General features: G+C 34.1%; 1 protein-coding gene across 2 annotated transcripts in view; it reads right to left on the minus strand.

Annotated features, from left to right (window-relative positions):
• Positions 1-467: 467 nt before the first annotated feature.
• The window catches only part of ABCB7 (ATP binding cassette subfamily B member 7), a 100,291-nt gene continuing 81,294 nt past the window's right edge, over positions 468-19,464 (minus strand). For both annotated transcript variants that reach the window (XM_075999429.1, XM_020284861.2), the window contains exons 9-16: positions 17,440-17,614; positions 16,001-16,158; positions 15,277-15,440; positions 14,993-15,122; positions 11,005-11,176; positions 8,024-8,127; positions 5,188-5,295; positions 468-783 (exon numbers count right to left, since the gene is read on the minus strand). In XM_075999429.1, coding sequence (XP_075855544.1) covers positions 568-783; positions 5,188-5,295; positions 8,024-8,127; positions 11,005-11,176; positions 14,993-15,122; positions 15,277-15,440; positions 16,001-16,158; positions 17,440-17,614 — 1,227 coding nt within the window. In that variant the 3' untranslated portion in view covers positions 468-567. The remainder of the gene's footprint in view (positions 784-5,187; positions 5,296-8,023; positions 8,128-11,004; positions 11,177-14,992; positions 15,123-15,276; positions 15,441-16,000; positions 16,159-17,439; positions 17,615-19,464) is intronic.

Below are 19,464 nucleotides of genomic sequence, written 5' to 3' on the forward strand. Positions count from 1 at the left end.
CCTCCAAAAAGTACACAGTTGCAAATACTTATGTATCTATCAAGTAAGACATTGAATTATAAATGCATGTCTATTTCTGACAAGTTCTAACTTTAAATGTGTTTATGAATTCATTTTAACATCAATGAAGTATTTCATTTGGAGGGAGGAGAGAAAAGAAACAATGAACCTACACTATCCTCTTTTTCTTTAAGAAACATTTTCCCTCTAAATTGTTAAGATAAAGGAGGTTTTACCAACTACAAAAATTTGAAAACCAATCTGATTTATCTGGTTATGGATATCAAAGGAACGTCAGGCCTCAAGAAGGGTAATGCTAGCAAAAATTATGCATTGAGTATAACCAGGGCAATAACAAGAAAATAATCTGGGGATAAATACAGATACCACATTAAATAGCTTATGAAAGATGTAAAACTCAAATCCCCTCTTAAGTAAATCTCATCTAAAAGAAGGATTGTAGAAAATGGGAATGTATGATTTTTTTTAATAAACAATTATGCTTCAGTGCAAATGTATAGTCCAAAACAAAAAAGAAAAGGAAAAAAAAAGAACATCTCATGTGACTTAGCAGGAACAGTTTCCACAGCCTTTCACACTGTTGATAATTTCTTCTTGTAGTTTCTTCCTTTCCTCCTCTTTGGACATATTTTCTTTCTTTGCAATCCATTTGGAGTTATCATGGTTCTGCACACGGCTACTCTGTGTATGCCACATTTCTGAATAGATACTGCCAGGGTTAGCAAGCAAGCCATGGTGGGTACCACGTTCAGCTACCTTACCCTAAAAAGCAAACATACAGAAAGGTCATTTAACTAGCATAATAACTGAAAAGTATATAATACTTTCTAACTAAGAATTCTGAAGGATTTGCATTCATTAAAATACCTCTCCCAAGTCCTCATCCACAGTGTAAGTGGGAAAAACTTAGGTAGGAATGTCTTCTTCACTGTTGAGCTACCCAGCCCCAGTGAACAAACAAAAAGCTATTGAAATTTCTAATATGATAAACACCATTTTACTTAAAGGAAATGAAATTTTAATGTTTTATTTTTAATTCTAGAGGGCAGAAAGGGAAAGTCAAAGGTATACGAAGGTGATATTTTCTGTAATCTGCAAATATTCAAATCAAAAGCACTGTTATTTATACAGGGATTTAAAAATAATATCCTGAAATCCTTATGTGTACTTTGAAATAAAAAAGATTTCATGAAATAAAAAAGATTTCATGAAAACGAGAAGTTTACTTCTTCCAGTAGCTATTTTTGTTAACAATGGTTATTAAACTTAACACTGCGCAGATTTGGTATAGATTCCAAACTCTGATCTACAATTAATTTGTCTCTTGACAGCTATTGTTAAACATGCTGGGAGAAAAAGGAATTTTGTCACTTTTACTGGTATTCCTGGTGATAGGACTTTTATGATATACTCTTAAGCAAAATAACTAAAATTTGTCCATGCCCATGTCTGAGTATTTACATATAAGGTTAAACTGCTATTTCTTGATTTATTAATTTCTGGCATCATCTACTGACTTCATATTGTAGAAGATGGAGACTCAGCACTTATACTATCTACATTCCCACTGCTCCATTCATCACTTTCCTAATAACATCAGTTATACACCTAAGTGGACATATAGGAGTAATATTTATAGGGTGTCGGGAGGGTGGGAGGGGGAGGAGGGGATGGATATATACAACCACAACGAGTAAGATGTGCAATGTTTCAGGGATGGACACGCTTGAAGCTCTTACTCGAGGGGGGGAGGGGGGGCATGGGCAATATATGTAAACCTTAACACTTGTACCCCCATAATACGCTAAAATAAAACAAACAAACAAAAAACATCCCCATCGATAAGGAAACAGATCAACAAAATGTGGTATTCATAAAATGGGATTTTATGCAACAGTTAGAATGAATGAGCTGGATCTATCAACACGAATAAAGCTCAAAACAAAGTTGAGGGGGAAGAAAAGGAAGACACAAAATAATGTGTTATATAGCATAATACTTATGTGTGCAAAATGTGCTTTAAATGATCTGAAAGGATAAATACCAAATGAACAGTAATTGCCTTAGGGACGGGGTATAAAGACAGGGGTTAGACTGGATGTGTTGGTTAAGGGGGCTTTAAATGTATCTGCAGCATTTGATTTCTTTTTCAAAAGGCTAGAAAAAATATTGTAAAAATGCTAACAGTTTTTATTATAATTATGGGTGGTACAAATACAGATATGGATGTCTATTAAACTAAAAAAAATAATATCAGTTATATCACAAATTTTGGTTCAGTGTTTACCTTATTATGACTAGGTAAGTATTTCCTGTTGAGCCAAGTATGTACTAGGATTTTATACATATTTTCTCATATAGTTTTTTATTCTTCCTAGACTTAGTAACTGTCTTGTTTTTTCATTTGCTTATTTTTCTATGTCAATATTGGAAATCTCTCCAAAGTTTATTAGAGAATTATAAAACCCTTCTAAATATAGTTTTTTTTTCATAATCAACTATATTAGGTAATTGATTAGCTCATTTCCCCCCACTCCCTGGAGATACTGCTCTCAGAGCTTTTAGGTTCTTTTCTATATCCTCAATTCTGTAGTTTTATGATAATGTGCCTTGGTATAGCTTTTTCTTTTCATTTCCATTCATTGTGGTGGGTACTTGATAGGCCCTTTCAATCTGAAAACTCTTGCTCTGAAGTTCTGGACACTTTTTTGGTATTATATTATTCCTTTGATAATTTCCTCTCCTCTTTTTTGTCCTTGATAGAACTAACATTAGTCAGACCTTAGACCTCATAGACCAGGGTGGGGAACCTGTGGCCTTCTAGGTCCTCAAGTGCGGCCTTTTGACTGAATCTAAATTTTATAGAACAAATCCTTTTATTTTTATTAATACACTTTTGTCTTTTATATTTTTTATTTTTAAAATGAATGTATTTACGAAACCAAAGAATAAAATAAGAATAAAATAATATTTCGTTTTAACGAAATAATCCTCCCAGATTGATGGGCAGAATTAGAACATTAGTAAGCCGTAAGGGCTAAGTTGACGGCTGCTACACTCATAATTTAGTTCTAACTGCCCCTGCCTGACTGGCACCACTACCGCACAAGGCTGATTGGCAAGAGTTTATGGGGGTCAGGTACACCAGTCTGTTATCAGCTTTGGATAACAGCGCACTATGTTTTTGTTTGAAGTGGAATTTGTGAATAGCTGCACAGCTCAACAGTATTTTTTAATTCTGTCAGCTTAACAATCCATTACATCGGAGAAGATCAAGAGAATGCTGAAGGAAGAAAGTAGATGTTTTAATGAGGATTGGGAATTCCAATATTATCTTGTTTCTGCTAAAGATAAGATGATTTGCTTGCTTTGTGATACTGCAATATCAACATTAAAGAAATTCAATGCTCATCAACATTATAACACTCATAAGGACCACAAATATTTCAAATTAGAGGGAGAGGCACAAAAGGTTGTATTGCAGAAATTAAAAGATGAAAAGTACAATAAAAGACAATTATTTCAAGCAGCAGTAAGACCTGGAAATAATGCCACTGAGACAACTTATAAAGTAGCTTATATACTTGGGAAAAAAAGGGAAGCCATTCAGTGATGTAGAAATTGTGAAAGAACGCGTTGTTGAAGGTGTAGGATGCTTAGACCCCAAAAACGTTTCAAAATACTAAAACTGCCTCTTTCAAGGAGAACCATAACTGATCGACAGCATGAATTAGCCTTCAACTTAACAAAAGGTCATGTTAGTTTCACTAGGCAATGAAACTCTGTGATCTTTATAATCAAGTGACTACAGAACCATCAAATTATAAACATAAAGAGATTTTAGTTTAGATATAGGTGCTATGATCATTAATAATTTAGTTCCAATTATAATCCCAAACCCAAGTGACAATGATGTGACATAACTGTATAGATACTATGGACATCATGGCATGAGGCAGGTAAGTATGTGCCTCCTAAAATACTTTGACATTTTATACTTGTTTTCAAGCTCTAACTACATGACTGCATAGAATTGGAAAGCTTAATAAAAAAAAGCACAAAGCAGATTTTACTTCTGATTCATGAATATTGATGATACAATAGGGTATATTTACAAATTTTCCCATTTAAGACATTCTGGTACAATCATACCAGATCATCATAATGGTAAAATGATACTGGTACAATCATACTGGAAAAATCAGTTTATTTTCTAATGAATGTAAACATTTATGAACAAACCAACAGAAAGGCCTAGGATCACAGGTGTACATGTAACTTAGAAAGGAAACAGTATTACACCACAGCATTGAATATCCTATAAGAAATTTTAGTGGAGTAAAAAGTCTCTCTCAATAACTAAATATACAGACAGTACTTGAGAATGCTGCTTCTCTCTGAACTCTCAGTATGCAGGCTTTCAACATGATAAAGAATCAAAGATGTACTTATTAGAAGGGAAGATAATCAGAGAAAAGGCTAAATGCAAGGTGGAAAACTGAATAATATTAGAAATAATCGAGTACTAGGGGGTGGGGAGAAGAGGTCCTTATAGAGAGGAGAAAAGGAAAATTATTACAATTTTCAAATCTACCAATCACAATAGTGGTAACTCTGTTTTGTTTAGAACATTTACATAGTATACTTATATAGTAGTTCCTTTAGAAGAGATTAAGTGGGCTTTTTCTTACTTTCTCCATAAGGAAAAACATAAAATAAAAATGGCTTTGTTTGAAAATGACTGCTTTATTTTATGGTAATTTTCCTTTAGACATCAAAGGTGTGTGCAGGTATTAGAAAAATGAAAATAAATAATATGGCAAAGACACTCAGCAAAGATTCTATTCAGAGCAAAAATGAATACAAAAAAATTATATATATATCCTTGAAAACCTGCTTCTATCATGAAGATTTAATGCTTTCATGATGAAACTTTTGCTTGTAGTACTTTAATAGAAAGTGAATTAATACAGTTTATTCCTTCTTGGAAGTGATATGCATTATTTCCAATCAAAGGGGGCTAAAACCAGAATGTTTATCAGCATTCAATCTCATCTAAAGAATACAAATTCTATATATTTTATTAGAAACAGTATTTAAATTTCTTGTATCTATACTAATTTCCAATGCTCCTGAAATATTAAACTTTAAAATTAAATCTTTTACCTGGTCCAAGACAATGATTTCATCTGCATCAACCACTGTTGACAATCTGTGTGCAATGAAAATAGAAGTTCTGTGTTTGACCACATCCCTCATGGCACTAAGAATGGTCTACAAGTTTGATAAGAAAAACAGGAGAAAAAAAACTACTCATTAGGTAAATGTAAATTAAAATAATCATATATTTCCTAAAGGAACATATAAAATGTCAATCTTTTATTATGTACACTTTATATCAGTATCAAATATTTGACTTAATATGATAGTTACTAAAAAGAGGAGGACAAAATTAAGAAAAAGAGGAGGCAAACATGACCACATGATCATGGAAAAAAATTCTTTAAGATAGGTAATATTACTCTTAATTACAAAGTCAAGGAGAAGGTAGATATTTTCTATAATTTAAAACAAATAAACAATTCTAGTGATACCAGGAACATAGCCAGATATGTTTATCAATGAGAACAAAACTAAAATGAGGAGAGATTCAAGTGATAGGACTCAAAGAAATTTAAAATAATCCAAAGAAAGGAGGAGACTCAAAGGGTACAGGAACATTTGCTTTCCCTTAGTTCAAACTCAGAGGACTAAGACAAGGGCTATTTTTAACCTGAGGAAATCTCTTTTTCAAAAGCATTGACTTCTTAATGCACCCTGAGAGATAACATTTTGTTTACACCTGTAACGTATAAGAGAGTTGTATATATATTCAGCTATACTTGGAAACCTGGGTCTAAGAGCAGCTAGCTAGATGGAAATAGCAGTGTGGAGGATGGGAACACAACCAATGGCTTCCTACAGATATTTCTAAACATATTATTTACTAAAGGTATAAAATTGTCAAGAGCAGATGGTTACCCAAGAAAAGAAGACCTTATATTTTACTAGAGCGGACTGATAATCAAGTACCAGGCCAATCCTAAGAAAAACTGTGATGTTTATGGGGACTCCCTTTCTTTACCCTTAAGAACTTAAACTCTGACATCCTACTGAGGACTTTGGACCTTTAAAAAGGCCCATTAGATTTTTTCTTGCTGATTTTCGTGAATTCTAAGTATATTCTAGTTATCAGCCCTTTATCGGATATGTAGGATGCAAAAATTTTTTCCCATTCTGTAGGTTGTCTGTTTACTTTCATGACTGTTTCTTTGGCAGTGCAGAAGCTTTTTAGTTTCATCATGTCCCATTTTTTAATTTTTGTTGCTGCTTTGATTGCCTTTGGGGACTTCTTCATAAACTCTTTGCCTAGGCCGATGTCTAGGAGAGTGTTTCCAACATTTTCCTCTAGAATTCTAATAGTTTCATACCTTAGGTTTAAGTCTGTTATCCAGCGTGAGTTGATTTTTGTGAGAGGTGAAAGGTGTGGCTCCTGTTTTAGCCTTCTACAAGTGACTATCCAGTTTTCCCAGCACCATTTATTGAAAAGGGATTCTTTTCCCCAGCGTATGTTTTTGTCTGTATTCCCATAATATGCCGAAATAAAAAAAAATAATAATAAACACTAAAAAAAAAAAAAGGCCCATTAGGCAGGGCGAAGTGGCTCATGCCTGTAATCCTAGCACTCTGGGAGGCCAAGGTGGGCAGATTGCTCGAGGTCAGGAGTTCGAGACCAGCCTGAGCAAGAGCGAGACCCCGTCTCTACTATAAACAGAAAGAAATTAATTGGCCAACTAGTATATATAGGAAAAATTAGCCAGGCGCGGTGGCGCATGCCTGTAGTCCCAGCTACTCAGGAGGCTGAGGCAGGAGGATCGCTTGAGCCCAGGAGTTTGAGGTTGCTGTGAGCTAGGCTGATGCCACGGCGCTCACTCTAGTCTGGGCAACAAAGCAAGACTCTGTCTCAAAATAAATAAATAAAACAAAAATAAAAAGGCCCATTAAAACTGACCAAATCTTCTGGTAATTCCTTCCCTTGGGGGTTCTATGTTAGCTCTTAATGGCTTATGCTCTGACATGAGAAAGCTATGTGACTTGAATGATAACTGTCAGTAGGACTTTTAATTTGTGGTAGTATGACACATTTTAGGTATGTTGCAGATCGAATAATGTGTCCCAAGACTTAACCCCATATGCAAATATTATGTCATAGACCCTTTAAAGCCAAATTAGGCCTATCCTTCAATACCAGGTTTATACAATGTATTAAATTAAAAGGTAGGTGACTGAATGCATTGACAAAATCTGCCTATCTTCAGTTCTAGATGAAGGGGATTTGTTTATAAAATTGTCATTGTTGAGACTTTTGTATGTAATATAGATGTTGTTATGAAGTCTAATGTGGTTGCTGGGTTAGTGTCATGAAGTCAGTGTCACAACATTTTGGTGTCTCACAACACTTCTTGTGGAATGAATACAAATTGATACCAGCATTGCAGATTGTATGCCTGATTTGCACCTCTGTGAGTTGCCCCATGATAAGCGAAAGGCTTTCTGGTGTGTACTGTGTCACAAGTGTCGCAATCACTTACATGACTTGTTTTAATGAGTGTTAAGTGGCAACAGGAGAGAAAGAAAAAAAAACAAAAAACAAAAAAACAAAACCTCCTTCCTCTGCACATTAGGCAATTCCTATGCAAGATACAAGGGTAATACAATAACAGCGTAAGGTATCACACAGCTCCAAAAGGAACCATATTTGCAAATGGACTTAACACTATGATATCTAGTTCAATGCAACCTGGCACTCTTAAGCATCATCACTTGGAATATGGGGGAAAGGGCTAGGCATTTTGCTTCAATGAAATTCAATGGGAGGTGCTAAAGAGCAAAATACCATTTTATTAAAACTTTCAAGGAAAAAGGTAAACATTAAGAGCTTTATATTTTCATCATCATTTACCTCTTCAGTAATTGAATCTAATGATGAAGTGGCTTCATCATAGAGTATGACTGGAGGGTCCTTCAAAATAGCTCTTGCAATTGCTACTCTTTGTTTTTCTCCTCCTGGTAAAGAAAAATTTTAGTTTAAGTAAGCATAGTGTAGACAGATTTTATGTTTCTAGAGTTTCCATTGATTATAACCACCAATTAAAACCTTCAACATTTACCTTCAACCTTCCTGATTGCTGTTCATTTGACAGAGTTGTAGAGTCTAAGTTCATATATGATATCCTTTTACAAATTAAAATTCCCTGGAACATACATGCAATACTAAATTCTGACTTCAAGGCAGGTGAAAGAATGAAAACAAGGCAGGGAGGTAACAACTTTGATTCCACAATTATTCTTCTGACCAGAAGTATGCTCATTCCATATGTTACTTTATATTACAGATCATTTTCAATAAACAGCAATCTCAGACAGAAAACTTTTAATGTAAAGGCATTGACAATGCCAAAAACAAATTCAATATCTGAACCCTGAAAACCTGAAGACATGAAACTATGCATATCTAAATTCATATCTTACCATAAAAAAGTACCATTCATCTAGTATTCTCAAGGATTTTTCTTTTGACAGAAAGCTATTATTTTCATAGCATTCTTCAAAGTTAAGGGTACATACTAGATACCTCTTATTTCCCCTTAGTTATTTGCTATAAGTCTCTGGCATAACAGATTATTTTTTAAGAGATGAGGTCCCTCTCTTTCACCCAGGCTAGAGTGCAGTGGCATGATCATAGCTCACCGTAGCCTTGAATTCCTGGGCTCAAGCGATCCTCCTATCTCAGCCTCCTAAGCAGCTAGGATTACAGGCATATGCCACCACATCCAGCTCAGATTTTTAAAGTAGAAAGGAAACAGAGGCTCAGAAAGGTTAAGTGATTTACTCAAGGTCACAGAGCAAGTTCCAGTGAAATCTGAACTAGACCTGTCTCAGTCCAATGCTCTTCCTATCACAATGTACATGCCCATAAATACAAGAATACATAAATATTCTTGTATTTATTCATAAATACAAGAATAAATATTTAGGAAATATTTCCTAAACAGTGAAACTATTTAGTGAAATATAAAGAAACCTTTCTTTCATTACTAGGATTCCTGTAAGTCTAAGTTCATTAATCTTACATAGAAGTATAGTTGGTAGTATAGGAAATGGTGCTTTACTGAATATGCCCCTTTTGGCTTCTTTTCTTGTGTGTTATACATTAATTTAACAATTTTTGAAAAAAAAAACTTGTATTTTTCAGCTTCAATAACCTCTTCAGGAAACAAGCTCTACCTGGTGATTATCTGTTATATTAAGTATTATTTTATTTTTACTTGTTCCACAATTGTTATCTTCAACCTGTAAAGGGGGCTCCCTGTGTCTAATATTAGTAAGTTCATATTCATGCTAGCTATATCCTTCCCTATCTCCTAAGACCAAAATTCTCTTATCAAAGTATCATAAGAATTATCTTCCCACTCACCTATCAACATAGTAGCAGAAAGCTTTTCAAAGAAGTAGATACTCAGAGGAAGGATTAGTTTTGACATGTCTCTCAAATTTCAAATGGAAACCAACTCACTTTAAATTCTATACAATAGTATTTTGAAACTTGGAGAAGAAACGTCTGTTTATTCTTTAACATAATTATTAGCATAGATTCTAAATAATAAGTTGCTCATTTTGAGATGTTTAGTTGTTAGGTAAATGCGTATTAGATAAGAATAAAATATCTTTATCCATTCCTACCCCCACAGGCACACAGGGAGGAGAAAAGGATTAGAAAATGGAATATGGCAAAGCTGGCTAAAGCAATGTCATATATTGAGAGGGCTAGTCTATATTATATAATAAACTGGAGATCATCAGAATTAGCCAAATGAATACATAATTAATTGGAAACTATCACCAAATAAGAGCAATAAAGTGTAAAGAGGGACTAGAATGACACAGGCATCTTATATCACCAGGTAATGACCAAATAACTACCACAAATCAACTAAACTTGAAAATAATCTTTGCTTAGGATTTTCTAAACCTAGATCAAAACTTTCCAATAGGCTGCAAATTCCTTGAGAGTAGCCCTGCTTATCTTTCATCTTTTTAACTATCAAATCATTTAGCATAGTAGCTTATACACAGTATGTATCTAATAAATGTGAATAAATGAAGCCAGTTTGTGATGAAGAGAAATGAGGATTCATTAAAATTCACACAGAGTATTCTTCATTCTGTTTTTGCCTTAACCCTACCCCTAATCTATACAATTTCTCTCCACACTAAACTAGCTATCATTATACTTCTGAAATTCAAATAGTTTGGGGCAAAGAAATATTTTTATAGATCCTCCAAAACAATCCAAAGTCATTTTAGGGTAATTCATTCTTAAACCTAGCAATCTCATAATTAAACACTTAAATAGAAATGTATAAGCCCCCAAATTTCCTTGACCACTGAATCAACAAGGACATGAAATTGAAGTTGCTATACGGAAAACATAGCAGGTAACAGGATCAAGTGTAAGGAGGTCTAAAGTACTGGAGACATCCCCTTATGATCTAGGAAGTTATGATAACAAATACACTATTTCCTACCAAATTACTTCTCTCTACTATTACCACTTTCCCAGGTGATAAATGATCTTGGCTTTCCTTTAATATAAAGATCATGGATAATAAGTTAACACTTATCTGAGCATATATTGATAACTTAATATCAAGCACCTACAGTGTTTACAGCTAAAAAAGAGACTTGTATGACTTGAGATCAGTTACTTCTAGGATGTTGAATTGTTGACAGTAAGGGGTAGGAGATTAGGAAGCCCATCAAATGCGACTAGATGAACACCAGTTTTGAACTCTGTTGTTACATTTTCTTAAAAATAGCTTTGACAAATTAGAGTTTGAAAGGAGTATACAAGTGGGGGGCAGGTCTAAAATCTTTGATCACCTGAAAGCTTGAGTCCTCGTTCACCAACTTGGGTGTCATATCCACGTGGCATTCGAAGAATTGCATCATGAAGTCCAGCTAATTTTGCCACTGCATATACTTCCTCAGGTGAAGCACTGATGTTTCCATATAAGAGGTTGTAGTAAATAGTATTATGGAAGAGGACAGCATCCTGAGGCAAATATATATACATATATATATGTATGTGTGTGTGTGTATATATATATGTATATATATAACACATACATATGTATTTCATTATAAAAAATTTAAATAGTAAAGACACAAAGGCATAAAGAGTAAACATGACAGCCCCTTCCATCACCCCTCATCCCTGCAATTCCATTTCCCTTCCTAGAACTAATCACCATAAATAATTTGTTATGCATCATTCTGGACTTTTTTCTATGTGTTTATATGTCTAAACCAGGGGTCCTCAAACGTTTTAAACAGGGGGCCAGTTCACTGTCCCTCAGACCGTTGGAGGGCTGGACTATAGTTTAAAAAAACTATGAACAAATTCCTATGCACACTGCACATATCTTATTTTGAAGTAAAAAACAAACGGGCAAAAACACCCACATGTGGCCCGCAGGCTGTAGTTTGAGGACACCTGTCCTAAACATATGCTTTTTTCCCCCAATACAAGTTGGGGCCATTCTATACATATTATTTTGCAAATTGCTTTTTTACTTATCATATCCTGGAGATTGTCTATGTCAGTAACAGAAACATACCTCATTCTTTTTAACAGTTTATATTCCATACTATGGATACATCATAATTTATTTATCTATTCCACTATTGATAGATATTAATGTGACTTCCAAATTTTTGCTGTTAATGCTATAATGCTGGGATAAAACATTATATATATATGACTTTTTATACCCATATGTTTCTGTAAGGATTCCTAGAAGTAAATTGATGGGTTAAAAGGTGAGCATACATTTATCCTTTGATAGCATTGCCCGACTGTCTTCCAAAAATCTCCAACAGCAACCAATAATGTATGAGTACACTGTAACCAATAGTATTAATATATGAGGGTGCTAGTTCCTCATCAACCCTGGATATTGACAATTTTTTGTTGTTGCTACTTTTAGGAAAGAAATGGGCTGGGTGTGGTGGCTCACGCCTGTAATCCTAGCACTCTGGGAGGCTGAGGCGGGTGGATCCTTTGAGCTCAGGAGTTTGAGACCAGCCTGAGCAAGAGCGAGACTCTATCTCTACTAAAAAAAATAGAAGAAATTAGCTGGACAACTAAAATAATATATAGAAAAAATTAGCTGGGCATGGTGGTGCATGCCTGTAGTCCCAGCTACTCAGGAGGCTGAGGCAGGAGGATTGCTTGAGCCCAGGAGTTTGAGGCTGCTGTGAGCTAGGCTGACGCCACGGCACTCTAGCCCGGGCAACAGAGTGAGACTCTGTCTCAAAAAAAAAAAAAAAAAAAAGAAAGAAAAAAAGAAATGTACTTTTTGTTTAAATTAGCATTTTCCTAATTACTAACGAGGTCTGTATATGTTTTCCTATGTTTCTAAGAAGCTTTGACATTGGACTTAAAACACAGAAAATAAAAAAACATATGATACACACACACACACAGAGACAGTACACTGTAAGCATTCATTGAATATTTCAGCTTATTCTGACATGGCACACTAAAGCTAATCAATCTACTTAAAGTGAGCATCGCTCATTTTTCTTTCAGTCTCCAAATGGTTGTAAGTAGGTGAAATAAAATGACTTCGTTAGTTCACATTAACCAGGATATCCAATTAATTAAAATCTCGTTTAACATTATAATCAGACCCAGAATTTCAGATATTATTTCAAATAATATTTAAATCATTTAAATATCTACTACGAATATTAAAAATTTCTCATATTGATATAGTACTTAAACTCAATAAGCTCATTCTATAAATACAAAATACTTATTTTTAAATATTTTATTTTCAGAAAAAAGCTAACAAAAATAAAGTAAAATAAAAATTAAATACTGGACTTTTTCATGATTTTCGCTAAATAGATTTTAGCTGTTCTTGTCACAAAAATGGGTAACTATGTGAGATGACAGATGTTAATCTGATTACTATAGTAACCATTTTATTATCTATATGTATCTCATAACATGTTGTATACCTTAAATATATATAATAATATTGATAAATCTTAAAAATTAAATAATCCATAATACTATCCTCCAGCAATAACCACTATTAACATTTTGGTATATTTTCTCCTATCTTTTCTTCTACTTAAGTGCATTAATTTAGTATTATAAAATTAGGATATTATATTTTGTGGTATCCTATTTTTCAATAAACTGTATTTTTCATAATAATATTCTTTTAAAACATTTATAAATGACTGCATGACATTTGATCCTATGATGATAATTTAATTCACTTACTGTTGAACATTTATATTGTTTCCAAATTTTGCTATTATAAATAATGCTATAATGAATATCTTCGCATATAAAGACTTGTTCACATCTCTGTTCATTTTGTAACTACAATTTCCTACAAGCAGAATTATCAGAATAAAGGGCATGAATATTTTTCAAGCACCTGATACATATTGCCAATTTGCTTGTCAGGAAAGCTGTATACTTTCACCAGCAAAACAACAGACTGTTTTACACAGCCTTGCCCAAGCTGGATATTGTGAATTTTAAAATCCTTGCCAATCTTTTAAGTGAAAAATGGTATCCTATTGTTGATTTAATTTATATTGCTAAGGTCTCCAATAAGGATGAGCATCTTTTCTTTTGTTTACTGACCATGTATATTTTCCTTTTGGTAATGTTTTATTTCTCAAAAGAATGAGGATAATTGTTATATTGCCCAAGAGAATGGTGGGAATCTAGTTACATGGATGAGGGCACTGAGCCCTAAGTAGTCACAGCCCAGAATCCAGTTCACTTGACATATAGTTTAGGTCAGTATTTCTTAACATAACGTCTATGAACCGTCTATATCAGAATCACCTAGCAGATATTTTCAAAAGTGCAGGTTTCTAGACCCCACATAGCTCTCTCTAAAATCAGAACTTGGGTGTGTGAAAAAGAACTGGAATTTGCCAACTAATATTTGGGATTCTCTGTGAAAGACAGGACAGAGAAGAATGCCATGAGTTGGATCACTTGGGGACCTTTTATAACCTACATATTTCCATCCAATCACTTTCTAACAGTTTTTCCCTTCCCCTCCCCAATATTTTGATCTATTCTGCCAAGGATTTGATTCTGGTTCCAGAAGCCAACTTTTAATAAATATTAGTGGTAACTAATTCCTAGGTCTCTCTATAAGTTTTCAACATAAAAAAGCTCACATTCTATAAGGCTATCTATCACTTAACTTCTCAGATCTTATTTTGAATTTACTTTCCTTCTAAAGTCACTGAGCAAATGTTTATTAAGTGCTTACTATGGGTCAGGCATTATGCCTGGTACTGAGGGTACAGTAGTGAACACAGTATACAAATTTGAGGTTGGCAGCCAAATTACTTTATAATTATCATAAATTCGCTGTGTTAAAAACTGTTCCAAATGATAACAGTAGTTTTCGTTTACTGAACAATTATGTAATGGACATTGTGCTTGGTGCTTTACATATGTTATTTCTAATCTATAATAATAATCCTAGCCTATAAGATAAATGGTATGCTTATTTTACAGATGAGGAAACTGAGGCCCAAGGTTATCGAATTAATTAAGGGTTAGAATCCAGGTCTGTGCTCTTTCCATTCTCTTATGCTATCATTTTAGGGCTTCAACATCTTCCCATCCTACATATTTTCCATTCAAGTGTTTTTCTTTTCCATTTTTTTAAAAAACTCTTTTTGGTAATAAAATTTCCCTGTAGGATCCGATACTACCTACTTTACTAGCATAAGTTGACTCCATGGATTCAAATTATTTTAGTTAGAGATCCACCAACCCAATACCAAAAAATAATTTTTTTTTTCTGTTTTTAAATACCTGAGGTACCACTCCCACTGCCCTCCGAAGGCTTTCCAGGCTCACATCTTGTATATTTTGACCAGCAAGGTAAATGCTACCTTTTTGAGGCTCATAGAAGCGAAACAGCAGCCTTACTATTGTGCTTTTCCTGAAATTGGAGATAAAGAAAGGTTATTTAGCTCCTACTGGCATTAGAGAACCCCCATTTTAAACCACAACAATCATTTTATTAAGATAAAAAATATTACATTGGGAATCATCAATCAATAATGCAGAATTTTATAAATAACTAAATTACCCACCCTGACCCACTACCTCCTACAATGGCCACTTTCTTTCCTGCAGGGACTTCAAATGATATTCCACTAAGGACTTTCTGCCCCTCAATGTACTCAAAATGCACATTATCAAAGGCCACCGTAGCTGTCTGTGGTGTGATCTGAAGGGAAGGTGCCATCACTTTGTCCTAGCAGGGAAGAGAAAAAAAAAGCCACTTTACACACTATCTTAGAGTATAGCTATACAGACAACTTTCTAATTCACAGAGAGAAAAAGGAAAATAATGGGGAAGGAGGAGGTTTATAAATGGATTTAAACCATTTCCAAGCATGCTTTTAAAGATTTGTTTTTTCACTCCTCACTGCTAAGGTAAAAATTCCTGAATGTTTTAGTTTCTAGGCAAACGTTTTTTAGGGGAGATTATGGGCAAGGGAGTAAACGGTTTGAGGATATGAGGAGAGGCAATCAAACATTCTGTATCATTATTAGCAAAAGTAAATTCAGCTTAAGTACCAATAATTTAACAAAATTTAGTTTCTAGATATAATATTCTTTGCTAACACTGTAATGTTTTTAAACACAGATGTGAAAGCCATAGCAACCTATTAACACACATGATAGTCCCAATTCCTGCAAGAAAGAAATTAGTTTGCTAACATGGTGATGTAAGAATATTTCCCTAGAATAATCCTATTAATAGGATGATGCTCAAATAATTTTTGAAAAGGTACTATATAGATTACTTACTTTAATTCGGGTGTCTACCTTGAGTAGAGTGAATAAGGTGTTCATATCTATGAGTGCTTGTCTAGTCTCTCTATATACAGTTCCCAGAAAGTTAAGGGGTAATGAAAGCTGAAAAAGCAGTCCATTCACCATTACTAGATCTCCAACGGTAAGGGTACCTTAACATGCATTTGAAAGAGGAGGAAAAAAAGTATATTTTAAATGAATGTTATACATTTTTCCAGTTTAAGAGGAGTTTACAGCCTATTATGGAATACAGTTCAAAATATACATAATCAACAAGTCTTAGGCGTACTCAAGCTCAAAGTATTCTAATTCATGATTTAGGTAAAACAGGGAGCTTGGTATATGTTATGTGGAGTGGAAAAGCCCATCAGTATACTATATATGTTATACACAAAAAAGAATGGCTTAATTGAGGATAGAAATGGAAGGCTAAAAATCTCTCCTTTCTTTCCTAAGACACTAGCAACAGTTTCCCTGTAGTGTAAAATAGAAATTTTAAAAAAGAGTATACGTTAAAAATTGGAGCAAATGAGGCCGGATGCAGTGACTCATGCCTGTAATCCTAGCACTCTGGGAGGCTGAGGTAGGAGGATTGCTTGAGGTCAGGAGTTTGAGACCAGCCTGAGCAAAAGTAAGACCCCCCCGTCTCTACTAAAAATAGAAAAATTAGCTGGGTGTGGTGGCATGCGCCTGTAATTCCAGCTACTCAGAAGGCTGAGGCAGGAGAATTGCTTGAGCCCAGGAGTTTGAGGTTGCTGTGAGCTAGGCTGATGCCATAGCACTCTAGCCCAGGTGACAGAGCAAGACTCTGTCTCAAAAGCAAAAAAATCCCAAAAAAAACCCCCAAAAACCAAAAAACAAAAAACCTGGAGCAAATGGGTGTCATGACTAAGAATGATATATCACATATTTAGGTCACAGTAAATGAATCTTAACTGAGTAGGGAGATTTACAGCCACAGACATTATTTGCTTTTGAAGTGTTTTGCAAATGAAAAAAATAGTAGAAAGATTAAAAGGTTACTGGTAATTCTAAAAAAAAAAAAAAGAAAAGACTGCTTCTTAGTCCTTTGGACTAAACACGAAATTAATTACATTGCTTTTCAGGTCTACAAGAGAAATTAGAAATACCAGAAGCTAAAAAAAAAAAAAAAAAAAAAGTTTCTGAAAGAATCAGGTTGTAGACCCATAAAATGTATAAACTGTAATCCTACTCAATGAGACAGCCAGTGCTAAACAAATGGAAGTAAAAAACATTACCAAACAATCAAGAGAACACATTCTGATACAAAAAAGAAAGTACTCCAAGGATATTAAAGCATTTTATTGAATATCCTTTATAATTAAGATTAATATACACATTCCTTTCATTCATCTTTATTAATAAAAATTAGGTTAAACAGCCTATAAATGTGATAACCACAGATCCATTACCTGCCACAATTCCCTTACTGGCGAGCACCATTATAGCCGTTAAACCGACACTGAAAATAGCATTTTGACCAAAGTTCAGCATAGCCAGAGTGGAGGTACTTTTCAATGAAGCAGTCTCATACGTCTTCAAAAATCCATCATATCTCTGTGCTTCATATTTTTCATTATTAAAATACTACAAAATATATAAAAATGATAACTATGGTCACGTATAATTGGAATTTATTCTCTTAAGTGATTAGTACACTTTTCATCAGACTTCATGTATAGATACAACTTTGTACTTAAAACTCTATTTTAAAAATTGATTTTCAATATATTGGACTATGATACACCTGCAGTTTTCCACAATGGATTGTATTTGAAAACTACACAAAATTCATCCAACAAACATTTACTGAATGCTTAGCTAATTCAAACCCAGATTTTAAAAAAGTCTTTAATGATACTTCTGTCACAAAGCCTTCCCTTGGGACTCTGCATTGACAGCTCCCCCTGCCTTTAGCATATCATGCCTTCTTGTCTAGTCACCTGCATACATAAACTCTCCCAGCAGATTATAAAATTCTGGGAGTGCAGGGATTACACAGTAATCATGTTTTTTTTTTATCACCCTCCCCCATCAAAGCACTTAGTGTAGTGCTTTATATATAAGAGGCATTCGGTAACTATTTGTTAAATGGAAAAAGGAATAAATAAATGAAAGAATCAATGAGATGCACTATGCTAAGCACTCTGAGATATAGTCAAGAATTTATATGCCAGTTTAATTAGCTTAATGTTCATTCTGAATCAAGATGCTATCCGTATACAGTCATGTGTCACTTAACGACAGAGACACATTCTAAGAAATGCATCATTTAGGTCATTTCGTTGTGCAAATATCATGGTGTACTTACACAAACCTAGATGGTACAGCCTACTATACATGTAGGCTATATGGTATAGCCTAATGCTCCTAAGCTACAAACTTGTACAACATGTCACTGTAATGAATATCGTAGGTAACTGTAACACAATGGTAAGTATTTGTGTATCTAAACATAAACAAGGTACAGTAAAAATATGGTATAAAAGACAAAAACTGGGGCGCTTGTAGAGGTACTTACCATGAGTGGAGCTTGTAGGACTAGATGTTGCTCTGGGTGAGTCAGTGAGTGAATGATGAGTAAAGTCAAGGCCTAGGACATTACTGTATGCTACTATAGACTTTATAAACACTGTACATGTAGGCTATGCTAAATTTATTGAAAATACTTTTCCTTCTTTAATAATAAATTAATCTTAGCTTGCCATAACTTTTTTACTTTATAAACTTTTAATTTTTTTAAACTCTTTGACTCTTTTGTAATAACACAGCTTAAAACATACATATAGCTGCACAAATTATTTTCTTTTGTATCCTTATTCTATAAGCTTTTTTCTTATATTCTATAAGCTTTTTAAAATTTTTTATTTATTTTTACTTTTTAAACCTTTTTGTTACAAACTAAAACACAAACACACAGGTTAGCCTAGGCCTACACAGTGTCAGGTTCGTCGATACCACTATCATTCACCTCCACGTCTTGTCCCACTGGAAAGGTCTTCAGGGGCAGTAACAGGCATGACGCTGTCATGTCTTATGATAACAACGCTTTCTTCTGGAATACCTCCCTGAAGGACCTGCCTGAGGCTGTTTAACAGTTAACTTTTTTTTATATATATAAGTAGAAGGATTATGCTCTAAAACAACAACAAAAAGTATAGCACAGTAAATACATAAACCAGTTACACTGTCATTTATTATCACTATCAAGTATTATGCACTGTACACAATTGTATGTGCTATACTTTTATGACTGGCATTTATGCAGTAGGTTTGCTTATACCAGCATCACTACAAACACGTGAATAATGAACTGCACTAGGACATTACAATAGTTATGATGTTACAATGGCTACGATGTCACTAGGTGATAGGAAATTTTCAACTCCATTATTATCTTGGGGGACCACCATCATTGCACGTGCTGCCTGCTGTTA

The sequence above is a fragment of the Microcebus murinus genome, chromosome X, assembly GCF_040939455.1.
Source record: "Microcebus murinus isolate Inina chromosome X, M.murinus_Inina_mat1.0, whole genome shotgun sequence".
In the NCBI taxonomy this organism is placed as follows: Eukaryota; Metazoa; Chordata; class Mammalia; order Primates; family Cheirogaleidae; genus Microcebus; species Microcebus murinus.